The following is a 19763-nucleotide window of genomic DNA, read 5'->3' as shown; positions in this document are numbered from 1 at the left end:
TGTCTCTTGTTTTTATCTACGTCCTTTTAAGTCTGGGAACAGCAGTAAGAAAAGACTTTTTTGCCAGGATTTTGAAGACAAATCTTAAAACTCTGGGCTTGGACAGTTGTCTGAGCGACCTTTCATTTCGTGCTTTGATTCCCACTTAGATGGCCAGAGAAATCTATCCCGTGAGAAGTGAACAGTTAAAACAGAAAGTGCGCGCAAGAGTGCAAGGGGTGAGCAAGAGAAAGAGTATTCAATAATTTTCGCTGCATTTGATGTTTTTCAAGACAACCTTAAAGACATTTTCAGTCAGAGCTTTCCATGGGCAGTGATGTTTTTAATTAACTTCTACAATGGCTTCAAGGCAGGTCTATTCTTGTGAAAAATAAGATGGCCACTTGAGATTTTAATGTTTTTGATAAATATGTTTGTTCTTCATAACTACTCCCCCTGTCCTTTCTTTTATTAGAAAGCTCTGAGATTTCCCTCATGCTGGCCAGTGGTGACACAGGGGCATGAGAGGCACAAATGCCTTTATTCAGGGTTTAGTAGAAGGAAATGGCAACTCACTCCAGTATTCTTGCCTGGAAAATCCCACGGACAGAGGAATCTCGCAGGCTACAGTCCATGGAGTCTCTAAGAGTCAGACACGACTAAGTGTCTTATGTTTGGCACAAGTATTTGAAAAATAAATGAGCTGCCTTCTGCCTGAGGGAGCTCCCTTCTTACCATGGGTCCTGTGTATTTAGGAAGCCCTGGAGAAAGGGGTCTCCCTCCGGCTCTTCAGTTGAGATCCAGTGGCCACTGGCAAGTGCGAGTGCAAGAGCCCACAGCTGGAGGAGGGAGCTAACAAAAGAAAGCCTCTAGCTCAGTTCTGGCACTCCGAAAGCCTCCTTGATGCTTATCAGCAATTTATTTTTCCCCTTTCTGTGCTCTAGTGCGTCATTACACGAATCTAAAACAGCATAGGACCATGCGTATCATTCAGTTGTTTGTTCATTAATTTAACATTTATTGACCACTTACGATGTATCAAGCAGTAGGGATACAGAGGTAAAAAGTGATATTTCTTCTCAAGAAATTTACCCATGATGGAAGAAGACAGATAATTAGTTTCTCTGTTGTATGATTTGATTTGTGCCATTAAAAAATAAGTCCATGGTTCTAAGGGAGCAGACTGTATGGGATCAGAGATTTTTTTCCAGGAGAAGCCCTTTTGATGGCCTCTGGTAACAGGTGTGTGATAAATAAAATATGTACATATGTTCATGAATTTGTAAAGTATATACTTTATCAATTTTTAATGACTGTGGCCATGATAGCAGAAAATGGAATTAGGTAACATAGATAGATAACTATCTAATATAATATATCTAATATATCTAATGTGTATCTGTTACAACAGTTATCTATGTTATCTATCATTCGGAGACTTCCAGGGCCATCCATTGTTATCAACCTCTTGTTCAAGAGTAATTTTTCATTCTTTCTGTCAACAAGAAGCAAGGTTGACTGGCTTGAGTTTCATTTTATTTAACTTTCCTTGTATAGTCTTTGTGGTATTAGCTATCCTGAGCACTGATGTCAGGCAGTCAGAGTAGGGAGATTTGAGTAATCCATTACATAAGTCCATTGATTTCCAATGTTCAGTGTAAGAGAGAAATATACATTTCAAAATCATCTTTATTGAGATAGAACTTAGATGTAATAAAAGGCACTCATTTTATGTGTACGGTTTAATTTATCCTCAAATTGTACACACTTGTGACCGCCATCACAGTCATGATAGAGACCACTTGACACCCTCAAAAATTCTCTTGTTCTCCTTTGCGGTCAGGCACCCTCCTCAGCCCTAGCCACCCACCAATCTGCCTTCTAATTCAATAGAGTAATTTGTGCCTGTCCTGGAATATCAGATAAATGAAGTTAGACAATATGTGCTATTTTGTGTCTGGCTCCTTTTGGTAAACGTAGTGTTTTTGAGAATCATCCATGTTGTATGAATCATGGGTATGCTCCTTTTTGTTGCTGAGTAGTGTTCCATTTTATGGATATACCAAAATTTTTATATTCATTAACCTGTTGATGGGCATCTGAAGTTTTATTTTTCAGTTTGGGCTATTGTGAGTAAAGCTGCTGTGAACATTGATTTCCAAATATTTGTATAGATTTGTTTTCATTTGAGTAAATCTATGAGTACAATTACTGAGGCGTAGTAAGTTTAATTTAACCCCGTTAAATTCCCGCCAGCAGTGAAAGTACCCAGAGAGCTTTCTCCAACCTGCTTTCTCAGTCCACAGAGTTATGTTGCTTGAATGACCAGCTTGACTTTATTCCAGACCTTGCAAAAACTGTACCTGTTGGTCTTGTCTTTCCTAGTAAGACAGGAATGTATTGGGATTGGCCAAAAAGTGTATTTGGATTTTCCATAGGATCTTATGTAAAAACCCAAGCAAACTTTTTGGCCAACCCAGTAGTTTCAAGAACCTATTGCTTTTGCTTTTTTTTTCTCCTCCCCTTATTTTGACTTGGGTTATTTCCTCTAAGTCCAGTTTTTACATACTTACACCCTAGCCTCACTTAAAACTTCAAATCTCTTGGAACATTTCTATTTCTGCCTCCCATATGACTAAGACATTGCTAATTCTACCTCTCACCTGGGGACTTTCATCATTAGCTCTGTGGAAGAGGATTGGGAGCTCGATTCTGTGGGTCTTTAAGCAGTCCACAACAGATTTTGCCCAGAATAGGACCTGATTGACAAGTAAGTAGAACACGTTTGTTCCTTTTGATCTAAAGGGCTAACGATTTACTTACTTGAAATGTACCCAGGATTTAGGAGAATACCTCATCCTCTCCTGGTGCCTATTTAGCAGGCCTGCAAATCTATTCATTAATGGTAGACTTAAGCTTATATATTTTAGGCCCGAAGAGATAGGTGGGTATACACACATACCCTCACTTCCCAGTGTCCATTTGTATTCACTGCACTGGGAATCTATGTTTTATGTATTCATGCATAAAGTGCCTAGCTTAGTGTCATACAAGCCCTGGGCACTCAACAAATATTAATTGAATTGAAATAATGGCATCCCTTATAAATATTCATAAGCAAATAAAACTATCTAAATATATGAAATATGAGGTACTCTTATAGAAATATTTGAGTTAAAATGATTAAAAACTGGTGTGATTTTATTATGTGACAAATATAGGTATTGTAGGAGCTATTCACTAGTTGTAGACACAGTATACTGGGAGAAATATATATATATGTGTATTATATTTAATAAAATATATATATTTTTTACTAAAGGCTCTGTCTTATGAGATCAGAAGAATCAGCTAGCTAGATGGATGGGTAAAATCTACTTGTGTCAAATCTTTGAAGCCTTTGTGTAGCTAATTGTACTTACGAAGTGGACTATAAAGTATAGGTGACCCGGTAGAGCCTTGACCTGGCCTTCTATCTTTGAAGATAGAACAGAGTTCTCTTTGGTGCCTAGCTGTTCCTCAACTTAAATACCAGGACTGCTTAGTTGGTTAGTTGACCTTTGTTTCTGAATATGGGATTCAAGTCATTTTGACAGGCAAGCATTATCAGTCTGTCTCTGAAACATGAAATTTACTCTGGTGCTTTCTCGTTGATTTCCACTAATTCAAAAGTGAGAGGAGGAGCGTGTGATTTGTGGTTGGTTACATACCATTTTTTGGAGTTGGTTAATCTGTAGAGGCGAGAGTACCATGTACTGAATGTTAAGAGGTGTATCTTAGCTATTCAACTCACCAAAAATGTGTTTCAAGAAATAGCATTTGTGGAAAAAAAGTCCGTCTAGGCAACTCATGTGATTTTTTTTTTCTCTTGTCTTTTAATTTCCCATGCCATCCTCTTTTTCTTGCAGATCATGTTTCAGGCATATGGAGACAAACAGGGACCATTACATGGAATGTTAATCAACACTCCGTACGTGACCAAAGACCTGCTTCAATCCAAGAGGTTCCAGGCACAGTCCTTAGGGACAACATACATATATGACATCCCAGAAATGTTTCGGCAGGTAAAGGTGGCTACCTGGGGGTGCGGGCTCTGACGTGTGCCAGAGAGACAAGATTTTTCCTGAATTTTCATCAGATACAGCTTACACTGAAATAGGACACTTTCAAAAGGCAGGAATTGTCTTGACGCTGTTCTCACTTCTTTGTCTTCTGGGGTTGAGACTGCTAGCTCAGATGGTGGATGGTTCTTTATGAATGAACAGGAAGAATGATGAGGATAGAGGCCTCTGTTGAGTAGAGAAGAGTAAACAGACTACGCACATCTGATGGTAGTTTATGATGACCTCTGTGAGGAGTTACCTTCAGGTGTCTATTTCCAAAGCCTGTATTCAAGTCAAAAAGGGGTTTGAAATTCTGGTTCTCATTTTCCAAAATAACCCAGGTCTCTAACTGATAGCCTAGGTTAATATGATGAGAATCAGTATATAACATATACAAATGGATATAGAGTGCATGGTACACATTTTAAAGTATCAGTTCTTTTGTGGGAGATTTATTACAGTGGAACAAAAACTAGTGTGAGAAAATACGACATTATGAATCTCATCCTCCGTATGAAAATAAATTCCTTTGATCTGTATGGTGAATCATGTCTAGGCTGCAGATTTTTCTTCCATCAATAGAAGGCAAGAAAAGTATATCACCAGCAGAAAATGCAACAGATAAAGAAGAAGGTATCAAAAGAATACTGAATTTGTCCTTAAAAAAAAAACCTATGAATATAGAATTTTCCCAACTCTTCTAGTCAAAAATACCAGCGTTACTACATTTGAATTTTAATAAAGTAATATGTGTGGTCTTAGTAAATAGTCTATTTGTAATTCCTGTATTATTCAGAAATACGAGAGATTTCCATTATGTAGCCATTTGTTTACAAGGTCTCTCTCTCGACACATAGCTGTCTTCATTCAGTATTACTAGTACTGTCAGCCTATAAGTTGAGTGTTGATTCTGTTCCCTAGTGCTGGCGCCATAAACAGAAATCACTTTCCATATAATTTATCCTATAGAATAGACGTAAGCACAGTGATTTGGGCTTGTAGGTATGAATGAATCACCTTGGATTTAAATGCTGCTCTGAGTCAAGCAGAAAAACAACCGAACTAGTTCCCACTTCATGCCGCATTCGTTTTGGTAATATGAAATTTGAAATGGACATCAGAATGGTTTAAAAATGATGTGTGTCTCCGTTCTCTCATATCTGAGCAGACGATCTATATATGTACAAACAGTCATCCACCTCTAGTGAGCTAATTCCCACGTATGGACATGTAGCTTTGAAAATATACTAGAGCATGCATCCCCTGAACCTCTAGTAGAAACTCTATCCTTGTGTTCTTGGGTTTGCTTTGTATTAGCTGAGTGTCAGTCAGTTTCCTGGTTATTTTTCTATGGCTAAGTTTCTCTAGGATTTTTCTTCCTTTTTTAAAGAGGTGTTGCTGCTACTTTAGTTTTTAATTTTCCCAGGACATTGTTAGGTCCATTGTGTTTGTTAATGGTCTCCTACTGATTCATGATCCCTCAGTAGTTTAATGTTATTGGCAAAGCATCTGATTTGGGGCATGTAAAAAATGTTATGTGAAAAATAATTACAAGTCTATTTTAATGGAGAATGAGAACTCTAGAATTTGGTGTAACATTTAGATGCTCAGTAGAATGCTTGGAAGAGAAAGAGCAAAACTAAATTGACCATGTTTTAATATTTATTTTGTTCATGTTGAAATGCTGATTGTTACTGATTAGTCAAACTTTTCTCCTCCTCTAGTCCCTGATCAAACTCTGGGAATCTATGTCCTCCCAAGCATTCCTTCCACCGCCCCCTCTGCCTTCAGACATACTGACGTACACTGAGCTCGTGTTGGATGATCAAGGTCAACTGGTTCACATGAACAGGCTTCCAGGAGGAAATGAGGCAAGTCCTGGAGATTCCCCTCCCCACTTTCTTATCTCTGTGCCCACGAATACCAACTTTCCAAGGAGGTGGTCATTAAAGAGTATAAATAAGATCTGAGTGGCATGGGCAGCATTGGTAGAAGTAGTCTAGTCTTATTGAAGTAGAAGTTGTAGTCCTATTGGCAGAATTCTTTAGCCAGAGAACACAGACTGGACAGTGAGGACTATCCTTGATTTTTCAGGTGTGATAATAAGATTACATTTTTTTACACAGTATTACAATTTTGCTTTATAAAAAAGAGGATTGTCTTCTGTTAGAGATGCCTACTAAAATAGTTACCGATGAAATGAGCTAATGTCTAGGAGTTGCTTCAAAAGTATGTAGGGATGTGCGTGTGGGAGTGCAGATGAAACAAGACTGGTCATGAGTTGTTAATTGAAGCTAGGTGATAGAAACACAGGAATAGATTATTTTCTCTATTTTTGTACATGTTTGAGATTCTGAGATTTTTCTATGATAAAAGCCTTTAAATATTTCTGGATGTTTTTTCTTATTTGTATCCTTACTGGTGTATGGTTTTTAGTATGTTTTTCATGCTCAGGTGATTTTATCTAGTGCTGTTGTGAGCATGAGAGATTATTTTCTTCATAAAAGGACTCCATCAGAACCAGGAGTTTAAACATCAAAGGAGATAACAGAGAACCTGTGACTCATGTGTTTTTGGCTTTAGATCCCTCTTTCCTCTAGAACACTGTTAATAATGATGTAAAGTCATATTCTGCCCCATGCATTGAGATTCTTCCTGATTCTAACTATGCTTCTAAAGTACAGTTATAACAACAGTGATAACAATAGTAATAAGCCTAAAATGAGATATGTTTTTATTTTAACCTTAGAACTCATCCCTAGATAAAACTGGTCCCTTAGAAGGAGTAATCTCTACCTGAGTGTTCACCATAAACAGACTGGGTAGACCTTTGGAGATAAATGCAATTATTTCCTGTTTTATTCAATATCTTTTTTTTTTTTTTCAAAAAATTTTGCTAAACGTACAAGGTGCATGACTATTTATTAAGTATACCAGGGCTGCCAAATTTAAATCGTTTAGTATTAAGATGGATGCGAGCATTGGACCCAGTTGGACTTGTAGGAGTTCTAATCTAATGCCTCAACAGTTAGCAGAAGTGAGAGGCTGGGGAGGCAGGATGTATTGAATTTTGACAAGAGTAGGTATATGCGTACTTGTTGGCACACAAAGTTGCAGCAGAGGTGTGTGCCACTGTGCGTAGCATCTGCTTAGTGAAGCCCTCAGCAGAAAGAAAAGCCTCATCGTGCCAGACTTAAATTCTGATTCATTGAACAGTGTCGTCTTCAGGAACGGAAGGCACCCTTGTGAACATGGGACTGAGAGAAAAACGCTCTTAACTAATGTAATTAAAACACAAAATGAGGTTTTTGGCCACGTGGAAGCTAGCCGCAGCACCGTATACAACCTCTTGCCACGATCTTTCTGTCCTGCTTTCTCTCAGCTCTCATTCTGTGTTTGAGCGAGTGGAGACTGGGGGAATAGTGAAGTCCCAGAGGGACAGAGCTCTGTTCTTGCTGAAATTACAAGCACAGAGCTGCCTGGGCATGAACATGTAGTGTTTACTCTGCCAGTATGAATACAAATAGTCTTATTATACGGGACTCTGTACCCAAAGACACCCACCCACACACACACACGCACACACACGAATAAAAAAAAAATTTAAAGGTTTTTTTTAACCCTTTAAAGACGCAACAAACCTTGGTGGAAAAGGGATGTCTTAACGGCACAGGACTATGGCTATGAGCAGTAGACCATGTGTTTTCCTTTGCTCAGTGCTTTAATAATAATTTTGAAATCCAGAAATCTAATCGTATTAAAATTTTTTTCTTTTTGCTTTTCGTCAGTTTTGACTTTCATCTTGTCCTACTCTTTTCCCTCCTCGTTGCCTGTGTTCTTTGTCCTCTTTTCCTTTCCATCGAATGACCGAGTAGGATTGAAGCTGAGCGTTAGCTTGCTGTTTGAGTCCTTGAGCTCTGGAGGGGTGAGCAGTTAGTGACTAATACCCGGCGCGGCTGGTGAAGTCAGTCAGTGGCCAGCGCTAGATTATAGGGCCCCCACATGACAGGAATGAGGTCGGGGTTATTAGTATCAGACTGTTACTGAGAGCTGGGACATACAATGGAGCATGTCCACTGAGAGACTGACCAGTCTGAAGATGGAGTTTCAGCAGTCAGAGCTCAGAGGCACAGCCTTGCCTAAGAGAAGAGCTGGTGGCAGGGGGATGTATTTGCTTGTGCCGAGCCCAGTTTTATCAGGGCAAGCTGACTTTCAGCAATTGCGATTTAATTTTCTTTGGCCAAAGAGACAAGTTTGTCATGAGCCTGGCGCTCTACATATTATCCCAAGAATGATGTGAGGGGAAGGAAAAGAGCTCATGCTGATGAGATCGGGAGCAAATCGGTCCAATCCCAAAGAGAATGGGCATCTGAACAGAGCCTTGAGGAATAGTTGTATTAAAGACAGGGATTAAAAAAATGACCTGTTAGTGTTCCAAGAGCCAAGGCACGATGTAAAAGCATCAATGCTCCATAGACATTAAATCATCATAATTGGTGTTCTCTAAAGGTGGCGGCTCCACCAGGTCATCATGGTGGGTGGTACTGCATTACCTTGAAGGACTGGAGTTTGGGTTTCAAAGCCAGCCCATGGATATAAGGCGTACAGGTAAAACAAGAGATTCCTGCAGAGTTTCCCCATGAATTGAGATGCTTCTCCCCATAATCAAAGGCAGAAACCCTGCACTTAGCAGACCATCGGCTAGGTGGGTAGCAGTCTTTCTCCCCTATTTTTTTTTTCCCCAGGACAGTAAATAGGTAAAATGGTGATGGAACCAGAACTTGGAACAATTCAGTTCCATTTAGTTTTAGGGAACTTGTTTGCCATTTGAGGAAGAATATTGGCTGTTTCAGCGGAGATGTGACCTGCATTTCGAACACTGCGGCTGTGTTAAAAGCAAGAGAAAGAGAGCTTTTTTGAGGTGGTGTTAGCTGCTGTCTGTTTTCTATTTTCATAGTTGTTCCTTTCCCATCGAGAGATGTAACTGAAGGAATGCCACCTTATGCATGATGAAAGCTATAGGAGAATACATTTTTCTCATTGTCAGATTTTGAATGGCATTGCGTTTAGTATGAATTTAGAGTAGGAATAAAAAAGATGTAGACCAAATCTGTGAATTGTGTTCCTTGCAAATAGCTCCAAAGATGAGTTGTCTAGGATTTTTTTTTTTTTCCTAATAGTTTCAAGTAAAGAAGAAAATTGAGGAAAATGTGATTGCAACATAGACTAAACTGATTTCACGCTCCTGTGATGGGCACTGTATGTAAATACCCAGCCTGGATGAGTGTGTGCTGTTGAACCTGGATACAAAAGAAGTCACCACTTCTCAATTTGGGGGGAATTGTTTTCTTTTTCCTGCCAGTTTGCTAATCTGTTTTGATCATTTGTTGGAAGCTGTAATTGCAGGTGGGAACATTTTGAGTAACAGTTCACAGTCCAAGGCAGCTGCTTTTCGCACCAAATCCTGTTATTAAAAGGCTCAGGCTAAGATCAAGCCAATGGCTGATAACCGACTTGACGGAGAACAACTTAACTTTGCCCGGAAGGACAAAGAAAGCACTGGCCTTCTTGAAACTGAGTTCTTACTTATTCTGAAATGTTATTAGCATCCTTTTATTAAATGTCCTTAAACTTCTCTGTGAACTACAGGATGAATCTCCAAAGCAGGCAATGATGAAAGATACGATAGACAGGTACCTTTTATAGCAAAATTAGTGTGGATAGAAATGAGGGCCCTGTTTTCCTTACTGTTTCAGAACACAGGCTTTTTAACAATATGAATCCATCCCTTCCCTCTGATTGCTCCTGTCATAATGAAAAACGGTGATAAGAAGAAGATGCTCTGTCTAGAAGCAGTTATAATAATTAGGTTTAGGATGCGTACTCTGAAAAGGATTGGTAGTTAGAGACTGGAATTCTTGCATGGCACTTCATTATTTCCTTAAACTTTTTTCTGGGGGTTAAGTGTGTTCCAAATTGAATGCAATTTAATGGTCACCTCCCCATACACACTACCAGGCTTAAAATTGTAGTGGCTCCAAGACTTCGTTTTTTCAGATGGGCACTAGGTGTCAGGGTCTTTCCTTCTCAGCAGTCTAGCATTCAGATGAGACTCTTGAATTGTCCTGCTTTGGGAGGCAAATCTAGTGATATCCTTCTCTTTTTTCCAGTTGGTCTGGTGGGCTTTACCTCATTTTCCTAGAACATGCCATTGTGTTTTTAACCCTTTGGGTGGAGATCTGTTGAATCTTATATCATGACTGCACATTTTCACGGGAAACATTTTTTTTAGGGGATGATTGAAGAGGGAAAAAAATAGTATAAGTTAAAGTTGAAAGGCTAGCTGCCATTCTGACTGGTATCTTGGCTTCAGCTCTGCTTTATATTCTGAGGAATGAAATGGTGGTGATTAGGAATTCAGTTCTAAAACTGCTCAGCCCAGCCCACATTTAGTTGTCATGTAATTGTTGGCAAAGCACTGGTGTCCAGTTCTACCAAAGTATAAGCATCTCTTTGATTTTCTTTTTACTACAAAATATTGCAAGCCTATAGAAAAATTGGAAGAGCGATATGATAAATATCTCTACATGTATTGACTAGCTTAAACAAATCTTACCATTTTGACCCTGCGCCTCACTGATTTTTTGCCATAGTCCTTTGAAATCTCTCATTTGAGTATAAAAACAAAAATAAAATGTAGGAGTTGGATAAGGAAGTTGGTAAGCTTATATACGTCTGAAAGATTGGAAGAAATTAATTAGTAGATCCATTTTGACAGTTCTTACGCTGGACCTCTTAACCCAAAGGACCTCTTATTTTAGAAAAAACACCATAACCCTCTATCTTAATTCACTTGGTTGACATTTTCCATACCCTCAAAGGAATTGCTTGGGCTTTCCTGGACTCTGCTCCTAGTGGAACCCGTTATCCTTTGACTGGAGAGAGTATTTGTGGGCTTGAGTAAGGAAAGGGTTGACCATTTCTCATGCAAACAAAACCCAAATATTTTTCTAGTTTAACATTAGGCCTTTGCATATTGTTTTACTCGATTTAACCTCAGAATAGCTCCAGAATGGGAAGCTGATTTGAGTGTATTTTACTGTGCTTTTGTCTTATTCCTTTGAAATCAGTTTACCTTTTCATGCTGGGTGTGGAAATTGAGTCCATATCAGTCTTTTAGATATGTGTTGGAAAAGAGGAATGTTTATATTGTAGCATGCTGAAGGTGAGCTGTGAAATAGACCTGAGAAAAGCAGATCTGAAAAACAGGATCATGGTCTGTGCACTGAGTGTTCAAGTTATAAAAAGAGCCTAATGGTCCTTGCCACCAATCTGTCCCTGAAGATGGAAGAGTATTTGTAAGTGCTTTGAGATCCTCAGCAGAAAACTATCACATTCCACTGATGACATATAAACATTCATACTTGGCACTTACCTTATTTTTCATCAAGGACTTTAAAAAACCAATTTTGAATCCTTTTAGCCTAGCAAGATAGGAATTTCAAGTATGGAAAAAGACATATTATGAAATACATGGTAAGATAGTTTTATTTAAAATTATTGTGTACATTTCTTCTTTTAGCCTCTAAGAGAGCGTATTTAGTTACAAGTCTTTGAAATGATCTTCAGGACCAAAGTTGAGTCCCTCATGAGAAAAATAGGCTAATTTTGAAAGCTAGGTCTTCCTGCCATGGAATTACTTCTAATGAATTCCTAACCCTTTTGGGATATGTATAGTTTTTTTCAAATTCCCTCTTAATGCCTGTCATTGGAGCTGGAGATTTCTCATTGATTCTGACTCATTTCACTAGTAGCAAACCAAGGCCCAATGAACTTGACTAACTTGGGAAATCCTGATGTATCCCTTGGCCAACCAAAGCAGCACTTGCGGAGAGGGCCCCTCCATGCCTTTCTAAAAGTAAGTCCTGGGACTTCCCTGGTGCTCCAGTGGCTAAGACTTTACCCTCCAGTGCCAGGGGCATGGATTTGATCCCTGCTTGGGGAGTTGGGATCCCACGTGCCTCCGTGGCCAAAACAACAACAACAACAAAAAAACACAGAAGCAATATTGTAACAAATTCAATAAAGACTTTTTAAAAATGGTCCACAACAGAAAATCTTAAAAAAAAGAAAAAAAGCAAATCCTAAAGATAGCCTTTAAGCAAAAGGATATACTTGCTAGCATTTTCATACATCTTAATTTTTAAGACTTTACAGAAAAAGGCTGTGATATAGTACCCTATGACAAGTAATTTTACAGCTCCAACTAGAGGCAATAATGAGCATCAGGACAGCAACAGATGACACCAGAGGGTGAGATGTGGTGTGGAGCATCAGAGTTCAGCATTCGGTTACATGGTTCATAGGTGAGGCTTCCTCAACTGCAGTAGGCCAGCTTGGTTAATTTCCCTATCAAACCTATTACCCCGGTGCCCCGTCTTTCAATACCACTGGCTTGTATGTGCTCCATTGCCTGTATTTTTTAAAATTGGTATGTGTATTTTGTATACATTTTGTATACATGTGTTAAAAATCAGTGTGGTTTCATGTACATATGTAGTACAGGAAAAAATGATTCCCCTGTTTAAAAGGATTACTTCTAATCTTGATAACATTTTTGAAGAATTAGCCTCTGAGAAGAAAGTTTTTTTGCTCTCAAAATGATATTTTTCTTATCCTTTCATCGCTTTTGAGAAGGGTTGAGGTAAGTTTGTTCAGCCATTTTTGAATTATCCAAGCATGAAAAAAGAGAGTTTTTCAGCTGTTAAGGAAATTGTTTTCAGCTCTTTTATGTGATCATACGACACTAGGCAATGGGACATGATATCCAGCAGATAATACAATATGGAAAGGCATTGACATTATTTTCACCATGGTTTTTCTGAATGGCACAGATTAAGTCAAATATTATAATTCCTTATGGTTTAAAAATGTGCCTTTTAAGACCTATACAGTATTTTCTAATATTTCATAAGGTATTTTTTCCCCATGAGGTTCTGAGTTTAAACTGCAATTGTTTTTTGTTAGTATCAATTAAAAGTGAAGATTTAATACTCTACCCAACATACAAAAGGAAGGAGGAAAGGTAGCATTTTGTTATCTGTCTGAAAAGGAACTCCACTTCAGCTTGCTTCTCTCTGGATCTTCGTTTTTTGACCTTCATGATGCAGAGGCTGCCTACATCTGTTTTGGCTCTCATATTCTAGGATTCTTTGTATATCTGCCCAAGGACCTTGTTGGATGGTCATCTTCCTGGCATTAGCGATAGAAGCACAAAAGTCACTGGAGGCTTTGCCAGAAACACTCAACTTTTAGATTGTCAGCATGGAAAATAAAGCTTCAGCGTCTCAGCCACACTCTAACCTGTATCTAAATCCATATAGAAAGATATTATAGCTGAACTCAAAAGTGTGGAGATATCAGAAAGGCAGGCAAGGCAAAGACATTCCCTTTCTGCCTCCCACGGCATAGCTAGACTTGATGAACGCTTCCTACATCCCTGAAAACAAATTCCTGTCCCGTTCCGCCCCGTAGTTTTCCCTTCAGATTTCTTCATTGAGCTTAACGTTGTTGTTTTACTTTGTGACAACAGCAGCTTTGGAAAGCGCAGGTGGGCACGTGTGCATATGTACACTTGCACATGCTGTTCACACTGATAGTACAATTAATGTGGATGTCAATTTGGGTGTTAATTTTGGGTCATGATTAGTGTTGACACTTTGTGTCAGACTAATGGCATTTATGGGCACCATCAGAATAAATGTTAATGTTATCATGTTTTTATTATCTGTTATAGTAACATTAAACCAAGGTCCTCCCAGGAGAAAAAAATACATATATGGATAGATAGATAATGCCTTTCTGTATCACTGGTGTTACTCAGCGAGAAAATGACATCTCAGGGCAGAATCCTAATCACTGTTTGGAGCATCAGAAATAATGATCACCTCTGATCGGAGGTTGTGAATAATTCATTCGGTTTGATTTTCACGTCCTGTCCAGTGATACTTTTCAAACCAAATGTGTTTCTACAGGAAAATAATGGCCCCACTTCTTATGGAAATACTGTGGCACAAATCATTTTACCCACATAAAAACAGTTAAATAAGACTGTTCTCTTCTGCCTGCCTTCTCCTCCCCAGCCCCCTCCTCCCTTGTCGGTGCGTGTTTATTCCAGGATCCGACTGTGGCCAAAGAAATATTTTCTTCCTTAGAACTTGTATAAAGAAAACAGATATTTATTTCTGCTTATCCTCACCTTATTCGCAGTAACTCTTTTGATCCTCTTCCCTTTCTCACTTTAAGGTAATTAGTTTAGGTGGATAATCCTGCACCTAAGAAGCCTACTAATTGGAACGCTCTGTTATCAAAAATAATCTGAAATTAGATATTTTTTAAAATAATGAATTATGGCTATATTAATGAAACTCTAACTGGCTGTAAGTGCCTAGAACCATTGGGTGAGTCTGTGCCTGGGTGACACAGTGGTCAGAGAAGTCTGTGGCACTGCCAGGGCCCAAAAGCCTGAGTCTGAGGCTCCTAAAACCACAAACCCACCCACGCCCCTTTCAGGCTCCGTGTTCTCCTTTTGTTGTTTCCTTAGCTCTCCGTCCTGGAGTGTCCATTTCACTAGGTTTCATTGCATAGAAGCGTTGGAGGGAGAGAGGAGCTAAAAACAAGGGGATTCAGGGGTGGAATTTCCTTCAGTTGTTATTTTTAAGTTAATAAACAAGGCAGCTTGGCTTTAGGTGAAATCAGTGAATGTCATATTCCTGATCACATTATCACACTTGTGTATGCTTTTATATGGCAGTTACAGAATTTTCAATATAAAACCTCCATTGTGTATATAATATAGATAGACCCTGTCCATATAAAGTAATTTGACTGAAAAACTTAACAGTGTCCTAATTAAACGGGAGGCAAATATGACTGTCTTCTGAAGTAATGACCCAATCCTCTGAGACAAAGCTATTCTTAGATAGGATATTTTGAATCATTTCTCCTGAATGTTGTGACCCCTTTTTTTCCCCCCCTCTCTCCCTCTAAATCGAACAAGAGCAGAGGGAAGCGCTTTTCAGCCTAGTTTTCATCATCAGACAGAAAGTATTTTGCATTCAGAAACCATTTCCAGTATCAAATTCAATTCTGTCAAGTGATTAGTTGAGTTTGGTAGAGAATAATTTAAAAACAAAGCTGGAAATGGCCGTGATGCTTCTGCTGTGGAGGAGAGCAGTTGCTGAGCTCAGGTTGCAGCCCCTTTTCAGGGACTGTGCACGGCAGTGTGGGTGATTGTGTTATGTGTCTCTGCAGCTGACACAGACCTGCATCTGATGACACCATGCGTTCCTACCCAGGACTGCTGGAAGGAGCAGGGGAGCGGGTGAAGTGATACCTTGCCTGCCTATCAGTGGCAAACGTCCTTTTATGTACATATGTTTATAAAGCTCTTTAGCCCCCTTCAAGATGAAAGGCTCTGTATAAATATGAGCTTTCGATTTTAGTACATGTTTGTAATACATGTGGTACAGTCCTAAATATGTATTTAGCTGATAGGCACTGTTCTTGTCTATTGTACAAATATTGACTTTAAAAGTATAAATATGTATTTAACCATCAGACCAGAAAAACACTGAAGCAGTTACTTCTCAGGTAGAGATATTAATATTGTATAAACCTATATATGCATATGTTTACATTATACCACATCAGTGCAGAGCATTTCTTTAAAAAAAAAAAAAAAGTTGATGAGAGCCCCAACAGAGTTCTTGATGTTCTGCTCCCTTTAAAGTGAGTCTTGATTTTATGTTTTCGTATGTTTATTCCCTTCTTTCTAATTTTATATAAATGTGATCTGTTGTAGTGTGAGTAAAACCTAGTATCAGTTCCTCTCAAACTTGAGAAATCTGTTAGGTTGGTGAGAATTTTTTTTTCTCCTTAAATTTTGTTTTTTCACTATGAAAATGTTCAAATGCACACTAAAACAGAGTTAATAATATCAGCTCCCATGTACCTATTACCCAGTAAAGAAACATTTTGTAGTGTTTTTTTTCTTTTTTTTCTTTTTTTTTGTGCCCTACAACATACGGGATCTTAATTCCCCAATCAGGGATTGAACCCATGTCCCCTGTATTGGGAGTGCAGAGTCTCAGCCACTGGACAACCAGGGAAGTCCCATCTCCCTCTTTCATTATAAAATTTTTAAATTATCAAGGCATAAGCATATTAAAGAAATTTGGAAAATGGAAACAAATGCAAAGTCCCATCGTCCTACATTACCATCCCATTTTGCTGTTTTCTTTACTTGTGTTCACTCCACTCCCCAGCATGCTTTGCTTTCAGAGACAGAGAGTGTGTGTATATGTATGTGTCTGTGCGTTGCAACACTGTGTGCTTACTATATGCCAGGTAGAAGATTCTGAGATGTAACATGTATTTGTCTTCACAGCAGACAAGGTGGTTATTACCCCATTTTACTGATGAGGAAATTCAGGCATATAGAGATTAATATCTTACCGAAGTTTATGTGGCTAGAAAACAGACTGAATCTTTATTCTGTCAGAGTCAGATTCCATTAGATTCAGATTCATTGCAGCTGGTTTCTGAATCTATGTTCTTAACCACTGCCTCGTTCTTCCTCTGTTATTAGGGTACGCATGCAATTTTGTTATCCTTTGTTGTTCATTCAGTCGCGTCTGAGTCTTTGAGATCCCATGGACTGCAGCACGCCAGGCTTCCCTGTCCTTTATTGTCTCCCAGGGTTTGCCCAAACTCAAGTCCATTGAGTTGATGATGCCATCCAACCATCTCATCCTCTGCCGTCCCCTTCTCCTCCTACCCTCAGTCTTTCCCAGCATCAGGGTCTTTTCCAGTAAGTTGACTCTCAGCATCAGGTGGCCAAAGTATTGGAGCTTCAGCTTTAGCATCAGTCCTTCCAGTGAATATTCAGGGTTGATTTCCTTTAGGATTGACCAGTTTGATCTCCTTGCTGTCTTCTTAAAATTTATCATTACATCATGGGTGTTTTAAGATACTGTTCATAGTTTTATAAGGCTGTTCAGAACACTATCAATGACGCCACTAGTCAATATATTCCCTCGAGAAAAGTTAAATAGTCAAAAGTTAAAGTCAAGATAAAGACATTTATTTTTTCTGCTTTTTATCTTAATATTAGATTTACAGAAATGTTATAAAAATCATAGAGTTCCCATTTTTAATCTTCACCCAGCTCCCCCTAACATTAACCTCTTATATAACCATGGTATAATTTTAAAAACTAAGAAATTAACATTGGTGCAATACAATTAAATAAGATATCGACTTTGTTTTGGGTTTCACCAGTTTTTGTTTTTTTTTTTTTTACTAATGTCCTTTTTCTGTTCCAGGGTCCAATCCATACATTGCATTTAGCTGTCAATGATGTTTATGTCTGTGTCACAGTTGATGTTTATCTTTCTGTATTGTTTCAGCTAAGTGCAGTGGCACTAGACTGGAACATGGTTCCTTAATTTCTCTAGTAGCGGTAATTGTGACTCATACCTTGAAGAGTAAGTAATTCATTCTAGGTATAAGGACAAGTTACTTCATTCCTCTGTGCCTTGGTTTTCTTATGGCAATCATAATGGTTTTTTAAGTTAATAATGACAATAACTACTATTTGAGGACTTTTATATGCCAGGCTGGGTACTAATTTAATGTGATGTTCCTCTCAACAATCCCTCCAGAAGGATACTATTATCCCCACTTTATAATTAGAAAAATTAAGGCTACACAAGGTTATGTGGCTTGTCCAAAGTTCTACAACTTGTCCAAGGCTATACAACTGAACCAAGACAGACTTTACGGTTTAATCTCTTAACTATTATTACTATTTGTTAACATTTATAGTATCATACGACTTCCCTGGTGGCTGAGACGGTTAAGTGTCTGCCTACAATGTGGGAGACTCGGGTTTGATTCCACAGTCGGGAAGATCCTCTGGAGAAGGAAATGGCACCCCACTCCAGTACTCTTGCCTGGAAAATCCGATGGACAGAGGAACGTGGTAGGCTACAGTCCATGGGGTCGCAAAGAGTCAGACACAACTGAGCGACTTTCACTTTTTATAATATCATACAACATAAGTGTTCAAATGATGGTAGCTATTATTCTTATTATTTTTTAAAAATAAAATACTTTAATCATATTTTAATACTGTTATTATATGATCCCTAGAGATAAATTGTGGGTAATGTTCTAGGCTCTTGGTGTTGAGTATTTTCCAGCTATCGTTTTAAAAATGAAATGACTATGGAACCAGCATATATTTATTACTTCCATATTATGTGTAGGAATGTGTAGGAGTCCTGTTATGTGATGAAGCAGATGATATGACAGTTCAAGCTGACAGACTAAAAGCAGTCCTAATCCATTTGTGAATAATTATCAAATGAATTCTCTACATGAAGTTCTTAGTAGGAGATCTGGGAAGAGAAGGATCACTTCAGACTAGGGAAAGCTTTCTGAGGAAATGGAATTTGAGTGAACTTTATGGAATGGGTAAAATTTGCATAGGTTGAGAGGAAAGACAAAGGAAAACTTCCTATGGTAAAGTTAATATTATAGATTACTGCTTCTAATAGTTGTTCATCAAACCCATAGGTAATATTAATTTTGTACATGGGGACTTTGAAGCTCAGTGAAGTTAAGTGAATTTCCCAGGGTCACACAGTTAATAAATGGCAGGGCTTAGATGTGGATCTGAGCTTGTTTGATTCCCCAGCCCTACATTCAGCATTATGTATCCCATCATTTGGTTAGCAGTAAAATCTAATATAATTTAAATTTAAATATATATAAATATTTTTATATAAACATATATATTTATATAAATATATATAAAAATTTTAAATATATAAAAACATATTTAAATTTAAATATAACTTAAAATTTAAAAATTGAGCAACAGATGCTTCCTTACATACTTATCCATTGTGCTTATTCAAAACTCAATCGAAAAGGAATCTCACTGTACCGAGACTCAGACAACACTCTCTATCCTGTACTGGTACTTTTTAAGTGGGGAGGGGGACAGTCGATGAGGAACACACTTTGAAAAGACATTGATAAAGAGTAGCATGTTCTTGGTGCTGCTGTATTGACACCTAATTAGAAGTCAATATTGTAAGCATAATGACCTGGCCAATCGCTGAACTGACTGCCTAAGTGACACAGAGTCCCCAGGTAATAGCAAAAGATAAGAGTGTTATTTGCTTGCCCAGTGCCACTTGGACACAGTGTTTGCATTAGAATGCAAATGTTCAAGCAGATTCTTCCGGGCTCGTATCTAAGTGGCTCTGGCCTAGGTAGCAAAGGTTAAAATACCATAAAATTTGGTGTGAAACCCAACCTTCCCAGTTACAAATGTGTTCACAGGGAATAGCTTTTCCTTCCTGAAAAGCAAAAGAAGTGTTGGGTTTAGAGGGCCACATGAGAAGGCAGTTAAAATATTTTTCCCCACACAGGCATTATATTGATCAATTTCTTAAAAAAAAAGACCAAAGTTAACCTGATATTTGGAGTTTCTCTGTGCTATTTTTTTGGATGATCTTGTTTCTTCCTCCTCTTCTCTGTCTTTAATGAGCAGATAGTGTAATACTGCCTTACTTCCGAAGGTGATTGGATTTTTATCCATTTTGATTT

General features: G+C 38.3%; 1 protein-coding gene across 7 annotated transcripts in view; it reads left to right on the top strand.

Moving 5' to 3' along the window:
* Window positions 1–19763, top strand: part of ACACA (acetyl-CoA carboxylase alpha) — a 286531-nt gene that overhangs the window by 191768 nt on the left and 75000 nt on the right. For all 7 annotated transcript variants that reach the window (XM_070772628.1, XM_070772626.1, XM_070772625.1 and 4 more), the window contains 2 exons: window positions 3888–4043; window positions 5807–5953. In XM_070772628.1, the coding sequence (XP_070628729.1) occupies window positions 3888–4043; window positions 5807–5953 (303 nt within the window). The remainder of the gene's footprint in view (window positions 1–3887; window positions 4044–5806; window positions 5954–19763) is intronic.

The sequence above is a fragment of the Bos indicus genome, chromosome 19 (genome assembly GCF_029378745.1).
Source record: "Bos indicus isolate NIAB-ARS_2022 breed Sahiwal x Tharparkar chromosome 19, NIAB-ARS_B.indTharparkar_mat_pri_1.0, whole genome shotgun sequence".
NCBI lineage: Eukaryota > Metazoa > Chordata > Mammalia > Artiodactyla > Bovidae > Bos > Bos indicus.
The sequence above is the reverse complement of the archived record's forward strand: the minus strand, read 5'-3'. Positions and strand labels throughout refer to the sequence as shown.